Consider the following 22,708-nt stretch of genomic DNA (forward strand, 5'->3'; position numbering starts at 1 on the left):
AGTGACTAGGGAATAAGAGGCAAAGGCAACAGGAGCAGACACCAGGTCCCGGTTACTTTTCTTGAGAAGCTAAGAGTCGAGGGTAACACACTCAGAAATCACACTTTCAAAACTATTATTACTTAACACGCTCTGCTTCCGCTTAAATATAAAATGACTTTAGGATAGTTAGCATTTTGAGGCATACGGTATTACCAGAGTCCCTTCCTATTATGTGTTTCACGTTCCTTTTTCAAACCAAAACAAATACTAATTTGTCTTTCTTCTGTAAGAATAAAAATCTCAAACATTGGGACATTCTTTTTAGAGACCTTTTATTTCCTATCCTGATTTTGGCAACCTAGTCTCTTTGGTATATTGACCATAAGAGAAATTATTTAGTAGGCTTGTCTTACTCATGCACAGTTGGTGTTGTTCTGTTCTTTAATGTGTCTCAAGCAAAGAAGTGTAAAGAGCAGCATGGTAAGGAATTTGCCTAAAAGTTGTATGATGGTTCTAGTCTCCGTTCAATTAACTGTGGTGTCCCAGGCAAATCACCCAATGCCTTGGTGTTCTCATCTATGAAGTACCAGAGTTGCTTCTGGCATTGCTGCCTGGCGGAGTTGGCATTCAGTAGTCTATTAATATACAAATACTAGTTTCATAAACATCTTCAAAGTTTTATATTGAACTCAATTCACTTCTGTGAAAAGTAGTCAACCAACGAAATGGCATGCAAATTAACGAGGCCTACTCCTATTCCACACTGTTCTCACGGCAGCCTGAGATGAGAAGAAACCAGCACTGGAAGCAAGGCAGCAATGAAAATATAGTAACATAGTAAGCACTTTTACTTCACTTTGTGGACAACCGAACTAGAAACCAGTTGGAAAAAACTAACCAACCAACCAACCAATCAAAAATGGCCCAAATCAATCAGTGAACTAAAGTAGAAAAGGATCACTTCCCATCCAGAATTGTTTTCGAAAATGTCAATAAATTCAGCTTCTTAAAAGAGCTTTTTATATTAAACCAGGCATCTTTCAAAGAGAAGCGGCTACCTTTGAGGTTCTTGAACGTAGATTGCAACACAGAGGTAAATATAATAGAGAGAGTGCACAACGTTAAATCAAAGGTGGAGGGGAAGAGGATTGTGGGGCAGTCATTTCTGGAGCTCAAGAAAGAATTCAATCTACCTAATGCAAGGCAACTTCTGTGGTCCTTGTGTGTGAAACATTCTTATAAGAGGAAACTGTCTTCATGTTTTATATTTGCCTTAATTTTCTTTTATTATTTCCAGACCACCTCTGTTGGTTATGCTAAGTAATCCTTTTCTCTTTTGGAATTTAAACTTTTAAGAAAACAAAATTAAAGAACAGAAAGCAAGACACATTGGAAATATGAACTCTTACTGCGTAAGAAATGAGAAGAAAAACTTAGTGTGAAATTCTGGAGTCTAAAATTAAAATGTAAATAGAGAATGCTCAGTGACCTTTTCTTAGGAGGCTCACATGAAGGAATGTCATGGTACATTGACCAAACTTTTATTCATTTGCTTTTTTAGGATGTTGCTATTAATACCACATGACACTCAATAAATTACAACATTTTGTACAAATCACTTCACTTCTGGTTTCCTCTTCGACTGTGTTACTTCACTCTCTGATTACCTGTAGGAAAAAAAAATGTATTTTGGGGCTTTATTTTTAAAGGGAGATTCACAGTTTTAGCCAATGTAAAGATACTGGTTCCCAAACTGTGTTCTAAGGAAATAGCTATCTAAGGTATCTTTTTATTTTTTTTTTTGACGGAGTTTTTGTTCGTCGCCCAGGTTGGAGTACAGTGGCGCCATCTCGGCTCACTGCAACCTCCGCCTCCTGGGTTCAAGTGATTCTCCTGCCTCATCCTCCAGAATAGCTGGGACTCCAGGCTCCTGACAGCATGCCCAGCTAATTTCTGTATTTTTAGTAGGCACGGGGTTTTACCATGTTGGCCAGGATGGTCTCGATCTCCGGACCTCAGGTGATCCGCCCGGCTCGGCCTCCCAAAGTGCTAGGATTACAGGCGGGAGCCACCGCGCCCGGCAATACTGGTTCCCAAATTGTGTTCTAAGGCAACAGCTAACCAAAGTATCTTATTAAAAAAAAAAAAAAAAGGTTTTATGCTCTATTAAGTTTGAGAAATGCTAGGTTAAACAAAGCTAAACATGATTATTTCCAGTGGGACATCTGAGAGCCTTTAATTAGCTAACAGTGCATTGTGATTCTGCAAAGGAGGAACATTGTTTCCCAAACCTATCTGGCCATAGAACATATTTCTCAGAGTATTTTTCAAGAGTAGTATTTTCTGTCATGTATGTTGAAAAATAATGGTATCAGCCATCTTTGCACATAAGCTCAAAAGGTCAGCCAGCCCTGAAATAAATGTAAGCCAAAAGGTAGAGAGATAAGTGAATAAAGCTGGCACACTGTCAGTCAGGAGTACCATGCTGCATTCCGAGTCAAGTTCCAGTTTTGTCTCTAAGAAAAACAGGAGCGTCCAAAGCTTCTGGATTCCATTTAATTAAAACTCTTTTAAATTAAATCCTTGTAACTGAAGAGTATCGGTGGATGAAGAAAAAGTAGTCTCACATGTCTTCCTTTCCACCCTTGGCTCAGTACAGCTCCAGTTCCATTATTCTTAAACATCTATTAACATGATTGCTAAATAATTACACAGGCTAACTGCCAAGCATTTTTCACAGGAAGCAAGGCACTGCTCTTCTGGCTTATGCAAAAGGGTCACTTTGTTTTTTTTTTAAAACCTTTATCTTGTTTTGATTGAAGAAACATCTCTAAAATATCATCTGAGTGCAAGATAAAAAGGAAATAGCAATTCAAGGCACAAAGCTAAGTACATGCAACAATAAAGATGATTTGGGGGTGTGACAGTACAGAATTCAGAACTGAAGGAAGTTATCAGCTCCATATTTCAGAAAGACCTAGTGTCTTCCTCTGCTTATACTGTTCTGCCAGAATTTTAATTTTGGCAGAGATCACCTCGATGTTATAATGTACTGATTCAGAGGTCCCAAATCAGTAGACTCGATCCTAGACAGATCCTCAAAGGTCAACTGCCACTAGGTGTCCCCTTCTTGATCATCCTTCATGCTCCTTGGATTGGGGCATGGCTAAGCACTCAAGTCAAAGGATTAGTTGGCAATATCCTACATTGTCAACAAAGTTTTGAAGAAAAACAGAGAGAGAAACTGGTATTTACTAAGCACCTAAGTGACAGATTATTTTTATAAACATTAGCCTATAAAACAAACAACTCTCCTGCCCCAAATCCAAACAGATCTTTTCCCTGTTATTTACAGATAAAGAAAATGGGCTTAGAGAGGTTATAAAATTTGCCTAAGGTCAAACCAAATGCTGATAAGCAAATTAGCTAAAATTCTGAGCCAGGTCTGGATGAGTCCAAATTGTGTTTTACAGTATCATGCTGTCTCCTGATCATTACAAAATTTCATTTGTTTACAGAAGCACAAATGGCCCATTTATGCCTTTTCTCTCAGCATCTAGCAAAACATCTCAACTTTTATTACACCAACTTCAGGAGTCTTGATAATGTTTAGATCTTCTCATTCATTTGCCTAAATCAATAGAGCTATTTATTCTCAACTGTTGGCAATGAACTTTCTTAACTCAGCATTTTGAGAAAAAAAAGAAAAAAGAAATTCTAAATACTTGAATTGCTTCATTTCATGCTCATTGTTTTTTGGCATGCCTCTCTGGTTTTCTTTAAAAAGAGATTCTAAAATCATGACATATTTAGACATGAAAAACAGGATGGAGAGCAATGGGAACACTAATCTGAAACAGTCACATGGCTAGAGTACCTGTGTCTGTAGTAATCTCAAATTATATAGAAAACTCTTGAATTTATTAAGCAATCCCTCATGTATGCTTGATTGAAAAAATAAAGCACTGCTGTAGAACTGTAGACTTGGATTCTACCCCACTCTTCCACAGTTGCCACCCTGGTTAAGTCTCTCTGATTGTTTCCTCATTACTTAAAATAAGTAGAGCTCTTAAATTCCTTCAAAAATTCCCAAGATTCTATAGTCAACTGCCACTCACTTGCCTTTCCAATGAATAAACAGTTAAAAGAATTCAAATCCCACTGCCTTTACCCCTTTTAAATTCTTTTGACAAGGACAAAGGATTTACCCATCCATCTTCCACCTAAATTTGCTTTTTAGTGACAGAAAAACCAAGGAGCAAAGAAAAAAGTATGGTCACTCATCTAGGCAAGAGTGATGTACATTGCTTGGAAAATAGTTGAGAGAGCAGCTTAACAGTCCACTTATTTTGGTTGCAGGTATCATACCTCATATCCCCTAAGGGAGAGAGAAAAATCTCTCTTTTCCAGGAAAGATGGTAATACAGTAAAGCTTCTTTCCCTTGCTTGGCCTGATACCATATATTTACAAATGAAAATAATTCTATGAGTGCATACAGATGCCCACAGCACCTGCTTTCAAAATGAGAAATTACATAACAGGCTATCTGGCTTGAGCCTTACTCTGATAACAAATAGACCTGGGTTTCCTAGCATTGCGCCCTTCGTATTTCACTCCTCTCATCGCCTCGCCACTCTCATCTCCCCTCCTCACCTGACACTGACACAAGTGTCCTGATGCAGTAGGACACATCATAAAATGAGAGTCTGGCCCATATTCAACACAGCCCGGTAGAGTTGAGCAAACACTAGTTACTCAAAAATATAACTGACTTGACTTTCTGGGTTTAATTTCCTTATGAAGCAATCATTCCTTCAAAATGTCAGGCCCAGAAGGATTTCAATGGTAGTGTGCAGTTCTTGCTTATTTCTTCAAAGATTCCTTGGACATGGCCAGGCCCATAGGTAGATGCACTAGAGGAGACACTTTGGGGGAAATGCTCCCCTTTAGATACTCTAACAGATGATCAAACTGGGAAACAGAGAACTAGTGGGCAATTTTCCCCTCTACACATACACATAAACATTTCTTTTTTTTTTTTCCCCCAGTTCTGGGCACCATGCCCAGGGACCTTATAAGCAGAGGTCCTTTGTCAGAAAACATTAGTCACATTCACTGGTAATTCTACCATTATAGCCTCATTCATGTGAAGACAACACAGTAATCTTAGTACACGCTTCTCAAACTACAAAGTGCCTGTGAATCACCTGGGGACTTTGTTGCAATGTAGATTTAGATTTAATAGGTTTGGAGCAGAGCCCAAACTTCTGCATTTCTATAAATACCAAACTTCAATACGATGTTGATGCTGTTGGTTCACAAATCATACTTGAGTAGCAAGGTCCTAAGTACCCCTGCTTTCCCATATTTGAACCACATTTTACTTGAAGGTCTCCTTGTGGCTGATTATCCCAAGAAAAATAAGGCAGAAAACTCAGAATTTCTGCCATAGGAAAATTCTACCCTGCACACAGGAGTTAAGTTCTCTGACTCTCATTGCCCAGACTCAGGATCCTGCTTCTTGCCCAGATTGATTTGGCAGAGTCTTCCTATTTAGCTGATGACAAATCCTGGCTCAGCCTCACCAGCCTTGGCTGATGCCACTCTGCCAGCAACCCAAACATTAGTGGTGTGGAGAACCTCCTAAAATATAGATTCCTGGGCTCTAATCCTGAGATTCTGACTCATTCAGTCTGAGGTGTGCCTCAAGAATAAACAGATATCTTAGGTGATTCTAAGATTTGACAGAAGGAAATGCATGTGACCACTCTGATAGATCGGAGAAACCTGTATCTTACTGCCAGTAGTATCTTTACATAAAGATATTACTTTATGTAAAGAACAGTAAGAAAAAAGGAAACAGAATTTAAGCATTTGATAGTATAACAGAAGAAACAAGTTCCTTCTCAATTTGGACACTTAAGCGTATTCATGGTTAAGTCTGGTGTAGTCTGTCCTCTTCTTGAGAGAAGCTCACTAAAAATGTGCAGTATATGTTATATATTCTACAGAAAATGATTTTAATGTAGGTATGATTACAGATACACTCAGTGATCAAAACATGAGAGGAATGGTTATTTACTCTTCTGGCTGAACAAATGAAACTAGAATTGTTCATACACATAATTTAAAAAAATACATTCAAGACACCAACATCAGTTAATATAAGAACTGAACATTAATTAGTGACAGTAAAATGGCAGTAGTAAATATAAAATACAGAAAATAACTTTACTCAGACTTTTTGAATGACATGTCCTCCGTTAGGACTACAGTTTGGCTACTTGGTCCCTTCTGGGGCAGATGTGGCATCCTGAGGTGTGTAAGTCTCTGCCGGTGCAGATACAGCTCCTGCCACAGTAGTGGTGGTTTCAGATAAAGCAGGGATGGCTTCTGGATTGGAATTGGCTCCTGTCTCACTGGCGGTGGTCTCGGTCTGACTAGGAGTGGTGTCAGTTTGAAAGGCTGGAGTTTCTTGACTGCAGCTGGTGTCTGTTGGACTGGGTATGATGTCAACTTGAATAGTCATAGCCTCTTCTTCTGTTTCCAATTCTGTTTCTTGATTTTGAACTTCCTCACCTTCTTCTACCATAGCAGGTGGTAGTTGTAATAAAGTCTAATTAAAAAAAAAAAAAAAGACAATACCAATATGAAAAACAGCTTATAAAGCTAAGCTCTCACATTATCATTCTAGAGTTCTCCAAAACAGTGCTGATCATTTTACATTACAGACGTAACACCTCTGATGACAATGGTCTAGGTCCTGCTAACACCAAGGAATATGCCTACACAGATGTCATATACTGATAATCAATATACATATAAAATCTTCAGAGAGGAAAACAACCACGAAAAGCCATTAGATTTTTAAGCAACAGACTTTGCTGTAAACATTTCTGCAAAAAATAGTGACTGATTACGACTGATTATAAAACTAACTCAAGAAAGGGTCAACTTTAATCAAAGAGCCCTGTGAGCTGGGTGCGGTGGCTCATGGTGGCATTCCCAGCACTTTGGGAGGCTGAGGCAGATGGACCACTTGAGGTCAGGAGTTCCAGACCAGCCTAGCCAACATGGTGAAACCCTGTCTCTACTAAAAATACAAAAACAGCTAAGCTTGGTCCCAGCTAGTTGGGAAGCTAAGGCAGGAGGATCGCTTGACCCTGAGAGATGGAGGTTGCAGTGAGCTGAGATTGTGCCACTGCACGCCAGTCTGGGCGACAAAGTGAGATTCCGTCTCGAACAGAACAGAACAGAACACAGAAAAGAAAAGAAAAAGAGAAAAGAGAAGAGAAGAAAAGAGAAGAGAAAAAAGAAAAGAAAAAAGAAAAAAGAAAAAGAGCCCTGTAAGAGGTAGAGAGGAGCCTGGCCTTAAGACAAAGTCATGGGAGAAGGGAGCAGCAAGGAACAAGGTTTCTGTCCTGTTCAACCAGAAAACTGGAGCAATTCTATATGCTTAGCCTGCCCTTTGCCCCATGACAGTCTAGTAACTTCTCATCAGGGACTCTGCTTACAGTGCTGGAAATTGAAATTATTTATTTATTTATTTATTTAATTTCATTTAATTTATTGAGACAGAGTCTGGCTCTGTCGCCCAGGCGGAGTGCAGTGGTGCCATCTCAGCTCATTGCAACCTCCCGTCCTCCTGGTTCCAAGCGATTCTCTGCCTCAGCCTCCCCAAGTAGCTTGGGATTACAGAATGTACTACCATGCCTGGCTAATTTTTGTAATATTTAGTAGAGATGGGGTTTTCACCATGTTAGCCAAGGCTGGTCTCGAACTCCCTGACCACAGGTGATCCACGACCACCTCAAGCCTCCCAAACTGCTGGGATTAGCAGGCATGAGGCCACGTGCCGGCTTGAAGATTTTTAAAAGTACCATGCACGATAGCAGCAAAAAAAAAAAAAAAAAAAAAAAAGAAAAAAAAAAATACTTAGCAGAATGTTAATAAAATCTGTGTAAGTTTTGTATATTGAAAACTACAAAACCCTGATGAGAATTCAAAGAAGATCTAAATAAATGAGAGATCTTATTCATGGATAGGAAGACTCAATACATAAAGATGTTAATCTCCCCAAATGGATCCTAAACAATCCTACTCTTCAAAATATCCTTTTAAAAACTGCAGCACGCCTTTGGGCGTAGAAACTGACCTGCTGATTCTAAAATGTATATAGAAAAGCAAAGGAAGGCCGGGCGCTCAAGCCTATAATCCCAGCACTTTGGGAGGCCGAGACGGGCGGATCACGAGGTCAGGAGATCGAGACCATCCTGGCTAACATGGTGAAACTCCGTCTCTACTAAAAAAAATAGCCGGGCGAGGTGGCGGGCGCCTGTAGTCCCAGCTATTCGGGAGGCTGAGGCAGGAGAATGGCGTAAACCGGAGAGGCGGAGCTTGCAGTGAGCTGAGATCCGACCACTGCACTCCAGCCCGGGCGACAGAGCGAGACTCCGTCTCAAAAAAAAAAAAAAAAGGAACTGGGATAGCTAAAACAATTTCTAAAATGAAGAACAAAGCTAAAGGATTTACGTTATCTAATTTCCAGATTGACTGTAAAGCTACTATCATCAAGGTAGTACAGTCATGGCAAAGGGATATACAGAACAATGGAACAGAATAGAAAGCCCAGACTTTCACATATATAGTCAATTGATATTTTGACTAAGATGACAAGAAAGTCAACAAAGAAAAAAACAGCCTATTAGGAAAATGGTGCTGAAACAACTGGATATCCACAGGCAAATGAATAAAACTCAATCCTACCTGTATCATATAAAAAATTAACTCAAAATGCATCACACCTAATCATCCAACCTAAAACTACACAATTTCTGGAAAAAACCTTTGTAACTCTGAGTTAGGCTATGTATTTTAGGACACAAAAGCATGAATCATAAAAGAACAATTTGATACACTGAACTTCAAAATTTAAAACTTTTGCTCTTTGAAAGACACAACATAAATAAACAAGCCAGAGTGGGTGAAAATATTTGTAAAATACATATCTGATAAAGGGCTTGTAGCCAGAACAAATAAAAACCTCTTGAAACTTAATATACAATCCAATAAAAAAATGAGCAGTAAACCTGAGCAGACACATCCCCAAAGATATACAGATGGCAAATGACCACATGAAAAGATGCTCAACATCACTAGTCCTTAGGGAAATGAAAATTAAAACCAGACTGAAACCACTGTATATCTATTAGAACTGCCAAAATTTAAAAAAGGCCTGCCGTATCAAGTGAGGGTGAGGATGTGTAGCAACCAGAACTCTCACACTGCTGGTGAGAGTGTAAAGTGGGTCAACCACTTTGAAAAACAGGTTGGCAGTTTCTTAAAAAGTTAAACACATCCTTAACATATAATCCAGCCATTCCACTCTTAGGTGTCTACCCAAGATAAAGTGCAGAGACTTGTATAAGCAACAGTAGCCAGAAAAAATAAGACTACTTACTGTATGATTCCATTTATATAAAAATCTAGAAAATGGAAGCAAACCTATCAAGACAGAAAGCAGATCCTTGGCTGCCTGGGAAGGTAAAAAGGGGACTGGTGAAGGGCAAAGAGGGATTACAAATGGGCACAAGCGAAAACTCTTGGGATTATGGATATGCTCTTTATCTCGACTGTGCCGACAGCTTCACAGGTAAACACCTATGCCAGAACATATAAAATTGTACACTTTAAGTTTGTGGACTTTCTTGTATGTGGAATTCTATCTATATAAAGATGTTTTAAAAATATGAATGTTACATAAATAATAATAGCCTGCTTTAGTTTAGTTGATTTCCCACAAGGAATTAGGTACTTTAAAGATTTATTCCGAAAAAAAGAAAATTATTTCTACAGCAAGAAAAATGTCAATTTTGAGAAACTCACCTGATGATAATGATGTGTAGTCTGTATCAAATGCATGTACATGTTGTATACAAAGTTTGCCATCTGGGGCATATTTTTTATTATTTGTACTTCATGAGATGGTCTCTCTCCATTCTAGAAGAAGGAAAAAAGAATGTTAAGTATCTAGTAAAACAACCCTAGAAGGTAACACTTCAACATAAACCCATTTCTTAATCTTATGAATAAACACGATTAGGGTATGGAAGAACTAACTGTAAGAGGACATAAAATGCAAGTATGAAGAGTAGAATGAAGACTTCATGAATGTTAAAAAAAAAAAAAAAGACTTAAATAGAATAAAAGGGGCTCAGGTCAGCACGTTCTGCCTGCTGGCCACATGACTCCCATTAAAAAAAGATTATTAAAAAAAAAAAAGACTTCGTGAAGAATAGTGATTCCACTGAAATTTAGAAAAGTTAGAGACTAGAAGAGCTAAGAGTCGCCAGCTTTTAATATAATTTTAGGCTGGTAAGTGAAGTATGGGTTTTAGTCTACTACCTAATATAAAAGAATTAGTAAGAGATAAGTAATTATTTGACTAGAGAGAAAAGTCAACATGGTCTGAAACAGCAGTTTCTAAGACTGTGCATGCTCCAAAGACAGTTCATAAGATAATTCAGAAAGAAAATATTAACACTCTTTGTCCTATTTATATTTTTCTAAAAAATAAGAGGCTAACATTTACTTTTATTTAACACATGACTATGAGTCAAGAGGGTAAATATTCAAATGCTCTTTCTAAAATTTTAGTGTCTATCTGAATCATCTGGGGTAGACTATTAAATTGCAGGCACCTAGGCTCCAGCCCCTATAGATTCGGATTCAGAAGGTCTGGGTGGAATGAGCTGATTCTTTGTAGCTTCTGACAACAATCTAAGAAACACTGCTCTGTAAGTGTGGGTAAAGTAGTAAAGAAAATACAGAACTTGCACTTCTTTGTAAACCACCCTAAAATAGAGATTAACAACTTTCTTATTTATAGTTATTAATAAAATGTTTATAAAGTCTTATCCTTTCTTATGATAGGAACAATTCAGGAAACCATTAAGGTAAAAAACATACCCCAAAAAAGGATTCAATCTTTAAATAATTTGTCACTTTAAGAACATGAAGTTAGAAATAATTTAGTAAATTAAACAACACTTCTCAGAAGTAAGCAGGATGGCAGCATTCCATCTAAGCAGGTATTCTTTTGATTAATGGTTATTTTCTGCAATGGTCAGAACTCGTATGTACAAATACTGCCATGTTATTATGACTAGGAACATGGAAGAGTTTTTGTTTGTCAGCTTATTTTCTGGAGTCTTGCCAAGAACTGCCTTTCCTTGAGACACAGCACTCTCCGCCCCTCACTATATCTTGAGCAGAAGATGGAGAGATGTTCTCAGCCCTAACCTCCCCAGGGCCTTGAACTCATGAGTGTTATCTAAAGCATGGGTTTCCAAGCCTTCTGTTCAGTGATACTGTCTGACCTGCACTTCAGATTTCTTCAGGTGTGATGTGTAGCCCTTACACTGAAAGCACCTGGGGAGCTTGTTACACATGATGACACCTAGGCTCTGTCCCAGACCTCTTGTCAGTAATTTGTCTGTTTAACAGCCCACAAAAGATGGAGAAACTCAGATATAATAGGATTGTGTCTAGACTTGAGTCTGACACTCGAGGCTTTATGTGACCCTACCACCCCATGATCTCTCTCCACCATTTTCCTATTTCTCCACCGCAGCATTTCTTCAAAAATAAGTAAATAAAAGGCAGTTTTTTAAAAGTACTTATTATTATTAAACACACAAGACTTAAGATTTTTTTAGAGGGGTGGAGGGAAGACGTATACCGTGAACATCTAAAATAATGTTATTTAAAACCCAATGGACCCCCTAGGACAATTCATTAAATAAAAAAGCAAAGACCAAAAGTCTATAGTATAATAACCTTCATGTAAGAAGAAAAATAATATATAAAAAAACATATCTCTTCTCCTTTATACAAAAGGAATATAAGGATTAAATGAAAAACTAAAGAGACTGGTTACCTAAGGAGGGAAGGTGTTAGGAAAAGGGGAGAAAGAAGGGGGGATAGGAGGGAGTAGTATTTCTCTATCTTTTCATTAAATATATGTGCTGTCTCCTCCCTCATTTCCCCAGAATGTAAGCTTCTTAAGAACTCAACTATTTATTGCTCTATTTGCAAGTAAGTAGTTAAGTTCTCCTCACAAAGCTGAAGATGAACAGTATAGTATAATGATAAATTACATGAACTCTGGGATGTTATTCGAAAAGACCTCCTGGCTTTTCAGATCTTGGCTCCTCTATCTGCTAGATGCATGGCCTAGCTACTTAGCTTCTCTGACCCTAAATTTCTCCATTTGTAAAATGGGGTTAATAAAATAATCTAATAACCTAATAGGCTGTTTTTACTGAGATGAAAGTGAGATAATGTAGTGAAGAACTGCCTGCCTAATACATGGTAGTGACTAAATGTGGGCTGACATTATTATTTTTAATTTTTATTTATTTATTTATTTTTTATATAGAGACGAGGTCTTGCTATGTTGCCCAGGCTGGTCTCAAACTCCCGGGCTCAAGCAATCCTCCTACCTTGGCCTCCCAAAGTGCTGGGATTATAGGTATAAGACACTGCGCCCTGCCGGTATTATTTTTATATAGAAAATCTAACTCAGTTCCTCAGTGCAGCACACTCTAAAACAGGGACTAAATTATCTATAATAATGTTCCAAGCTAATGTGGTCACCTATAAGAAAATCCCAATTTCCCACTCTGAGGAACGCTGCCTGTAAAATGAAGAAAGAAGTCCTACCTTTCTAGTGGTTGGGAAAGGTTCTGTTGGAATTATATGCAAATGAAGGGGTCGAGCTGTGAGCTGACTGAAAGCTGGAGTCAGTTCAAAACAGTTTTGAAAGAGGGATACTCTGGCGAAGATATAAAGTCCAAGTCTGGCTCTAGACATGGCCACTACCAAGCGACGGACATCCCTTTGGGAAATAAACAAAATAATTAGCACACTTCAAGATTATTAACATTTATGCAGCTTTTTTTTTTTAATTTTTTTTTATTACATATTTCATTAGATAGTCCTGTTAAGCCCTGGCAATAAAAGTTAAGCTTCTTAAAACTTAATAGAAGTTAATCAATGTTACATGACTAATAAACCAAGTAAAAGTTAAGACTTTATTACTAACCTCTTGTTGGCTTTTTGACGGGATCACAAAATAACCAATGCATTTATTAAAAAAGTCTAAGTAATATATTAGTATCACAGTAGAGTTCAATCATCAATTACCAACTTGATGCATCACTGTCATTGAGTCAATCTGAACTAGCTCTTCTTCCACTTCACCTACCAAAATCCCAGGCTCTATCAAGGTAAAATTTTACTTCCTAGATAACTCTTACCACACTGTTTTATACTTATTTACAACAATAAGTACAAATGGAAATATAGTATGATGCTATAAAACAATACAAGTTGAGCATCCCTAATGTGAAAATTCAAAATCTGAAACTTCAGATAAGCGACAGTCAGCCTATAATATATCTTATCCATGTATTTATTCTAGTATTTAGATTCAATGCCTGGCCTATAATAGGTACTCAGTGTTCATAAAACAGTGATAAAATGGTTCAATTGAATGATCAAACTATACATGTAGCTGGCTATCTGATGATGTCATTTTCTTTATTTTCTAAAAGAACCTAAGTTTTTTTAAAAGGTTTGAATCAAATAAATGTAAAGAGGGCTAATGTAATTTCACCTCACTATTAGATAAAATGTGTTTTAGTGAGAAAAGATAATTTTGGTTTCAAATGCAGAGGACAGTTTTTTTACTTGAGATGTTTTAGATGGCTAAATTTTGAGTACTATGCAAAAGAGAAGACTTTCATGAAGAATAACAAAGGCTGGGAGAATCACCTCCAATCTCTGAAAGAAAGTGTAAAAGAGTGTTACAGCGATCTCATGTTACAGAGATTATTCTCTGTAACATTCAGAGAGACAGAGAGAACCAGGAACTGGACTATTTAATAGCTTTTCTTTGTGTAATGCAAGATATTTGGGGAGTATCTCTAATTCAACCTCATTTTCTACGGTGTTTTATGGTCTAGTCTATGGTCTTAAAAGAATCTAGTATCCTTAAGGAGGTACAGTGTGACACCAGCATATACTATCACTTATATTCTTGTGTTATGTGTATGTGTGCGAGGGGACAGAGCGGGGATAGGTAGCCTTCCCCCAGCAACAAACAAAATTAAGACATGCTCATTTAGGTAGAAGGAAAGACATATTCCTTTATAGGAACTTTGAGGAATCTCTACATTTGTGACACACTGGATTCATGAAGGAAATATTATTTTCTAGTTTACTGTAAGCCAAATTATTATTTTTGCCATATTTCCTTAGAACCCCAAGGGGTCATACTACAGTTGGGTGGTTCCAACACTGGTAACTGAAGGTACACTGCTAGAAATACTTAGCATAAATTCTCACACAAATGTTACAATACAATTATGGTGGAATTTAATGTTGTTCAGGGGAAAAAGGGTTAGTGGTGGAAGCAGGTGACAAACTGTTGTTTTCATGGTGACCACTGTAATCCCCCTCACATCCAGAAGGCCCTCTCTCTAGACAGAGCGCAGGTACAGCACTATTGCAATGAACACTGTATGGTCTCTCTCAGAAAACTTTTCCCCAGCCTTCAGTGCTATAGTGCATTAAAGTAGCTTTTGTAAGTGTGATCTCCATTGTACATGAGGAGATTTGAACTAAAAATTTTCTGCAGATTCAAATGTAGGGATCTTCCAAGGATGTATTAATGAATCTGTCACTAGACCCTAAACTCCACAACAGCAGAGATCATGAATGTTAGATCTATTACTAAATATTAAGAATCTAGCACACTGACAAACAATGGATGGATATGAAAATGTTTGCTAAATGAATGACCAAATACTATGAACATAACAAACCACCAGGCAAAAAAACAAAGGATGGTAACATGAGAAGGCAGAGCTCTTTGGAGTTATGTCTTGAAAGCAGGGCAATGTGGACTGAAACATTCTTTCTTAGTCCCCAGAAGATGGCTGGAGAGGAAAAGCACTGTTAAACAACAACGCCAACACTCTGATAGAACCCCTATGAGGAAATAACAGAGCAAAGCTGCAGCCTCATTACTTGGCTCAGAACAGGTTACGCGCATTTCTGTTGGTAGCTAGGCTGTCCAAATCAGTTCGGTACAAGAACAATGAATGCTGGAAAAGGGACCAGAACTGTACCACTACTCTGGCTACTAAACAGCTCCACATTGTCCTAAAACAGGCCTCTGGAACTGAAGCTGGCTCCAACCCAATCACCCAATTAGTCCACCCTGGCTGAAAAAAGGTGTGAGCAAAAGAAATAAGGCAGGCACTTGAAAAAGAGTCTAACAGTTCCCTAAAATGCTAAATACAGAGTTACCATATGACCCAGAAATTCTACTCTTAGGTCTATAACCAAGTGAAAGAAAAACAAGTGTTCACATAAAAACTGTACATGCATATTCATTGCAGCATTACTCATTCTAATAGCCACAAAGTGGAAACAACCCAATGTCCAATTGATGAATGGATAAATAAAATGTGACATAGCCACACAATGGAATACTATTCAGCGATGAAAAGGAATGAAGTACTGATACATTCTACAACAATGAACCTTGAACATATGTTAAGCGAGAGAAGCCAGTAACAAAAGACCACATATTATATGATTCCATTTATATTAAGTGTCCAAAATAGGCAAATCTACAAAGATAAAAAGTAAATTAGTGGTTGCCAAGGGTTTGGGGACAGGGGAGGGAAGTGATTGCTAAGTACAGGGTTTCTTGCTAGAGTGATGAAAATGTTCTAAAATTGATTTGGAGATAACTGCATAGCTGTTAACATACAAAAAAATCATTGAATTGAACACTTTAAATAGATAAATTGTATATGCAAATTACATCTCAATAATGTTATTAAAAAAATGAAATATGGCAGGAAGTAGGTTTCCTTGGTATCCTGAAACAGAAATAGTTTCTTGCCTATATATAAAAGGAAGGATTTGAAAGATTAGCTTTCTAAAAATCAGAAATTTTTTATTAAAAGTTTGATAAAATTCTAGCTAAGATACCTAGGCTAAGCTACCTGGGTAACTGGAATCATAAATAATAAACTGACATATCCCCTCTATGCACAATCACCACCAACACTATCCCCCATGAAGAAGTTGGAGTTTCAAAGGAAAATTTTGGCAAATACAAATAAATTTACCTTATTGGGATAAAGGTATTCTTGCTAGAAAATGTTGACGTTCAAGACAATACTGAAATCGGGTGTTCTTTTAACCCTTCATTTATAAGCATTTTATCATCAAAATCTTTCTTTTTTTCTAAGTTTACAGAAACATCAGGCAAAGGGCAGCATAGAACTACAGTCACTGGAATTTGAAGACTAAGTACCACAGAGTTAAGAAAACAGGTAGGGAGAGGAGGGGGTGGAAGGAGTGTTCATATATTCATACTGTAAGTTTTTGAGATGTTAATTATGTAAACCATAGTGACAGCCCATTCAGATGGCAGTTTATAAATCTCAGTGAGAAGAAGGAATTGCTTTTTAGAAAAGTTAAGTCTGTAAATACTGGCTTGATACTTAATACACAAAAACAAACTATTTTAGAATGCGAAACAATTTCTTAAACCATTACATCTCTACTTAACCCTTACATAAAAGTTATCAATCTCATGAAACCTGATTACTGGGTTAAGCTCCAAATAGATCTTAATGACAATATTATGAGAGCCTGGAGAATTTCTTTTCATGTCTATCCAATAAAGTAATAAAACAAACTCTCCTTAGTTTTGTTAGTATGTCATATAAGATGAAGGTTTATATAAAACTAAATGGATGCTTTATAAGAAGAAGATATTATTTCCATAAATCTCTAGCACATATATACAGCATAATAAATGATAAAAATAGATTATTGTTTGTTTTGACAATTCTTAATTCAGGGAGAACAAATGGCTCCTTTATCCTCTAACACTGAAGCTGAAAGATTGTATATGAAAAAAAATGAGAAAACATATTATACAATGAAAATTTATTCTGAAGACTTTTTATTTCTTTATCTCCTTTAATTTCTGATATTACGTTTCTAACAGATACAGGACAGATTAAGATTTTATGATAAAATGCTATCTGAGTGTTACTAAAGAGTAAAACTGTTAAAATTACTAAAACATTTAAGAGTAAAAATATCCAGCAGCAATGACAATAGTTACTACAAGGAATCTGATGTTACATTCCAACAAAAAGCAGCAAAAGTTGCCGAGTAATTATAGTTTAAACTTAAAAAATACTTAGAACACTTAGCCACAAAATTTCAAAACTGAAATAGATAGTAAAGTTCAATAAACATTATGAAGGTTCTTTCCTACGTACCTCAGATGGCCCACTGCCCTGGTTCGTACCAGAGAAAGAAGAATATAATCATTCTGTTGACCTTGAAATCTATCAACAGTTGTCACCTAGAAATAAAAAATGGAAAATATGATGCATTTGCAAAAGCCAAAAGATGCTAGAGATCATTTAAATAATGTGCTACAAACAAACATCTTATCCTTAAAATAATCAAACCCAAAAGAAACATAATCATAGACTTGGAATTCCAAGAACAAGTTAATGAATGTTATTAAATAAACCATACTAACCAGATCAAACTACATCCTTATGTTATTCACACTTATAGCACTTGTCTTTACCTTTGCTGATAACTAAATAACTATTTTTGGAATTAACAGTCTTCCCCCATTAGACTGCAAAACTTCATGAAAGCAGGGACTATGTCTAGCTTATTACCTAGTATCCCAGTTTGATGCTCAGCAATGTAACTTAGTATGCTTATTTATTAATTAACATACCACTAGTAAATGTCTACAGCATTCCTCCATCAAAGAAAACAAACAAATAATCTTCATTGTACTTTCTGTTCAGTTTGAAAATATATGTACATGGGAGGCCAAGGTGGGCAGATAGCTTGAGCCCAGGAGTTAAAGACCAGCCTGGGCAATGCAGTGAAATCCCATCTCTACAAATTCTACAAAAATTAGTTGGGCATGGTGGTGTGTGCCTGTAGTTCCAGGTACTCAGAAGGTTAAGTTGGGAGGATTGCTTGAGCCCAGGAGGTGGAGGTTGCAGTGAGCTGAGATCATGACACTACACTCCAGCCTGGGTAACAGAGTAAGACCCTGTTTTGTTTTGTTTAAAAAAAAAAAGAAGAAGAAGAAAAGAAAAGAAACAGTGTATGTACAAATAGGGAAGATCAGAAAGGTTTCAGTCACTAATACTGGCAACTCAGGCATTTATCTTTTCATCAATTCAACAAAAAGTTTATTGCTTACCCTGCAGAAACGGTAATTTATAGTCTATCTTTAGGAAGTTTACAAAACACTTTTTAAGTCAACTACATAGAGGTATAGTTTCTACACAATGTGTTCAAATGTACAATTTGATGAATTTTGACAATACATCTTCCCATGTGAACACCACCACAATAAAAATGTCCATCACCTCAGGCCTCATTTTGGTCAAATCTGCATCCACCAGTCCCAGGGAACCACTGATTTACTTTCTGTCACTATAGATTATTTTTTGCCAGTTCCAGAATTACATAAAAATAGCATCAAAAGGATATATTATTTTGTGTCCTGTTTCTTTCAATCAGTCTGTTTCTGAGATATATTCATGTGTGTGTATATAAGAAATTCATACCTTTTTGAGTATTCTCTCACTGAATGAATATACCAATTTATCCATTCACCTGTTCATGAAAATTTGGTCTGTTTCTAGTTTGAAGCTATTTTGCGTAAAGCTGCAATAAATATTCATGTACAAATATTTTTGTGGACATGTTTTCATCGCTCTTGAATAAATATGTGGAAGTGAAACTGCTGAGCTGTATAGTAAATGCATACTTTATAAGAAACTATCAAACTTTTCCAAAATTGCCATCCCACTTTACACATTCACCAGCAATGTTCCAGTTCTAGAGTTTCAGTTGTACATCCTTGCCAACACTTGTCATAATGTCAATCTTCATCATTTTACACATTCTTTTGGGTAGGTAGTGGTATATCATTGTAGTTTTAATTTGTATTTCCTTGACAACTAATGATGGTAAGCACTTTTTCACGACGTACTGGCTAACTGTAGGTCTTCCTATGTGAAGTGTCTGTTCAAGTCATTTGCCCATTTTGTATTGGTCTGCCTTATTTAGTAATAACTTTTATAGGAGTTCACATATATTCTGGATATAAGTCCTTTGTTGTTATGTGTGGCTATTATACCTGGGAATTCTTTTGCCACTCTGACCATGTGGAGAAATGGGCTCCCATACTGACATTGGCAGGGCAGAATAACATCACTGAGCTACCCCGTAACCCAACCTTGGAACCACCCTATTTCCATCTTATTATGAGAGACAGTAACTTTCCTTATTATTTGAGTCACATTTTCTGTAAAAGGACTCAAATATTGAGGTCCTTCTATTTCTAAACTTGCAAAATTATTAGTTTCTTAGTTTCACTCTATTCCTTATGAAGTATTCTGCAGTGTCTATTCTTCCCTATATTCCTTTGATTTTGTTTTCATTCCTCTGATTTTATTTTCTTCCAGCTTACATTTCATCTCTTTCTGAGTTCTTACATTTCTCTGCTTTGTAGCTGTTCCTCAAAGATATGGTTACTTCATTAAGTATTTTCCAATTTACAGCAAAATGTATATTTAAAAATTTCATCTTTTCCAGGCCAACATGTTTTCTGGAGCATGTATCCTATCTATGTTTTGCTGTTCTTCATTTTTTCCTATAAATTGAGCTTGTGCTAGTTCCCTTTATACTATTTATCACTGAATAAGTAAGTTTCTTAGATTAGCTACGTGTGAGACGTTAAGATGGGGTCAGCAAGGCTGTTTTCTGAAGGCTGGATGATTTTCATAACAAAAGGCCCTCTTTTCTTCTACTACTGTCCAGATAGTCTATAAAAATAGAGTTTGTCCCCTCTTTCTCTCATTTTCCTCTTACTTTTGCATCATTTCCAAAAAAGGTGAGCTTTTACATAGCCATGTTCATAACCAAAGTCCTAATTTTATCATTAGTATTATCTTTATTTTTTTCTAATGTATTCAACCCTTCATTAATGAAAGAAGCATCATTTTATTTGATATTATGTATTTTTCATTACATAAAAAAATACATTTTTTTAAATCCCAAGGTCTGAATACATTTTACAATCTTCCCTTATTCCCAAGACAATCTCCCCTTATACACAATAAAAAGCAGTCTAAATTATATCTCTGCAAAGCAAAACAAACATACTCCTTGTTACAGTACACAAATTATAATGTAATTTGTTATATATCATTTTATGAACAAAAAGTTTCAGAAACATTTATTTCTGTTACCATCAATAAATATCTTTTATGCAGTAGTTGAGATAGAAAGTCACAGCAAACCAGCAAGACTGTCAGATAGGGTTGTCAGAGAATTATTTATAGTTACCATTATTTCATTTTCTCAACTATCTTAAAAAGAGATAGCAAAGAGACAAAGCAGAACAATATAAACCTTTCCATCTTGCCAAAATGACGAATAAGAGAACTTATTATAATTATAAAAGTACCTTGTTTGGTCTTCCAATCAATGGATTGTTTCCACATCGTCTATTGATGATGTCGCGAATAAGATGCTTTTGGCCATTATACGTTGTTAGAATACTGATTTTGTCAGCAGGATAACCAAGTAAACACATGTACATAAAAAGTGCTACTACGTATTCTGCCTCTCCAAGATTCTGTAATGCAAACACAATCAGATTGTGCATTTATTTGCTTTTGTTTCAATTTTATAGAGAAAATGTCTGATGTAGATAAGCACAATTTGTTCACTTTGCACACTGCAAGAAGTGAAGACTTAGTAACTTGGATAAGTGAACATCTTTCATAAAACTGAGGGATAATCTTATGCTACATTAACACTGATAAATAAAAACTTCTAATTTGCAATACATGGAACAATCCTAAAATAAAACTTACCAACTTAAAGGCTTAATATTCCTAAGACCACAACAATCACAATATAGATTAGTAATATTCTGGCCAGGCATGGTAGCTCACATCTGTAATCCCAGCACTTTGGGAGGCCAAGGCAGACAGATCACTTGAGTCCAGGAGTTTGAGACCAGTCTGGACAACATGGAGAAACCCTGTCTCTGCTAAAACACAATTATTAGCTGGGCGTGGTGGTACATGCTTATAGTCTCAGCTACTCTGGAGACTGAGGTGGGGGGATCGCTTGAGTCCAGGAGGCAGAGGTTGCGGCGAGCTACAATTGCACCTCTGCAATCCAGCCTGGTGACAAAGTGAGATCTCATCTCAAAAAAAAAAACAAAAAAAAAACAAAAAAAAACAAAACAAAATTCTATACAGTGTACCACAACTGTAGTTACACACAGACACAAAACTATAAAGGAACAAAGTAACTAAGAAGCCAATACAGGGCCGGGCGCGGCGGCTCACGCCTGTAATCCCAGCACTTTGGGAGGCCGAGGTGGGCGGATCATGAGGTCAGGAGATCGAGACCATCCTGGCTAACATGGTGAAACCCCGTCTCTACTAAAAATACAAAAAATTAGCTGGGTGCGGTGGCCGGCGCCTGTAGTCCCAGCTCCACGGGAGGCTGAGGCAGGAGAATGGCGTGAACCCGGCAGGCAGGGCTTGCAGTGAGCCTAGATCGCGCCACTGCACTCCAGCTTGGGCAACAGAGTGAGACTCCGTCTCAAAAAAAAAAAAAGGGAAGCCAATACAATACCCAGTTTAACAGCATATACACCTAGCAGCATTATAGTTGACTCAATTTTACACAATGTTTTCCTTCTTCCTCATGTTTCTTAATGTTTTTTGTATGCTTTGTTTCTGTTCTCTGCATGATGGTTGGGATGAGGATGTGACCTCAAATTGGTCAGTCCGGTTTACTGTTCAATTACAGACTAGTAAGGAGCTTAAAACTAAGGCTTATTCAACCTAAAGGTGAGGAATCACACACAAAGCTGTTTGATCCAGTTTAGTAGAGACTAAATCCAAAGTACTACATGAAAGAAGAAAGTAAAATAAGAATATAAACACAATATTAAAAAAAAAAAGGAAGCTGGATTTCATGCAAAGGAAACAGAGATTACTGTAAGACTTCTAGAAATATCATTTCTATTCTGGTTCTTTGTGACACACAGCTTGAGTTACAAGCATTTAAGTTTTCTTGTTCTTTAACATTTCCCAATTTGGTACTTTGCCCAAAGGTTAGACATGAAGCATTAACAATAAAACAACATGAACTGTATTGTGACCAAACATTTTAGAACTCGCTCCAGGGCCGGGCGCGGTGGCTCAAGCCTGTAATCCCAGCACTTTGGGAGGCCGAGACGGGCGGATCACGAGGTCAGGAGATCGAGACCATCCTGGCTAACACGGTGAAACCCTGTCTCTACTAAAAAAAAATACAAAAAAAAACTAGCCGGGCGATGTGGCGGGCGCCTGTAGTCTCAGTTACTCGGGAGGCTGAGGCAGGAGAATGGCGTAAACCCGGGAGGCGGAGCTTGCAGTGAGCCGAGATCGCACCACTGTATTCCAGCCTGGGCGACAGAGCAAGACTCCATCTCAAAAAAAGAGAGAACAGCACCATGTGGAGACAGACACAGGGAGAAGATGGCCAGGCAATGGGTCAGAGACTGAAGTAATG

At 37.2% G+C, this 22,708-nt stretch overlaps 1 protein-coding gene across 3 annotated transcripts in view; it reads right to left on the reverse strand.

Moving 5' to 3' along the window:
• Positions 1-5,828: 5,828 nt before the first annotated feature.
• The window catches only part of AQR (aquarius intron-binding spliceosomal factor), a 124,608-nt gene continuing 107,728 nt past the window's right edge, over positions 5,829-22,708 (reverse strand). For 2 of the 3 annotated variants that reach the window (XM_017894283.1, XM_017894284.1), the window contains 5 exons: positions 20,598-20,768; positions 17,362-17,447; positions 12,707-12,881; positions 9,869-9,982; positions 5,985-6,599 (listed from right to left, as the gene is read on the reverse strand). In XM_017894283.1, the coding sequence (XP_017749772.1) occupies positions 6,264-6,599; positions 9,869-9,982; positions 12,707-12,881; positions 17,362-17,447; positions 20,598-20,768 (882 nt within the window). In that variant the 3' untranslated portion in view covers positions 5,985-6,263. Of the gene's footprint in view, positions 6,600-9,868; positions 9,983-12,706; positions 12,882-17,361; positions 17,448-20,597; positions 20,769-22,708 lie in introns of all 3 variants that reach the window. The other variant, XM_017894282.1, reaches the window with a different exon arrangement.

The sequence above is a fragment of the Rhinopithecus bieti genome, unplaced genomic scaffold (genome assembly GCF_001698545.2).
Source record: "Rhinopithecus bieti isolate Rb0 unplaced genomic scaffold, ASM169854v2 scaffold_23748, whole genome shotgun sequence".
NCBI classification, from domain to species: Eukaryota; Metazoa; Chordata; class Mammalia; order Primates; family Cercopithecidae; genus Rhinopithecus; species Rhinopithecus bieti.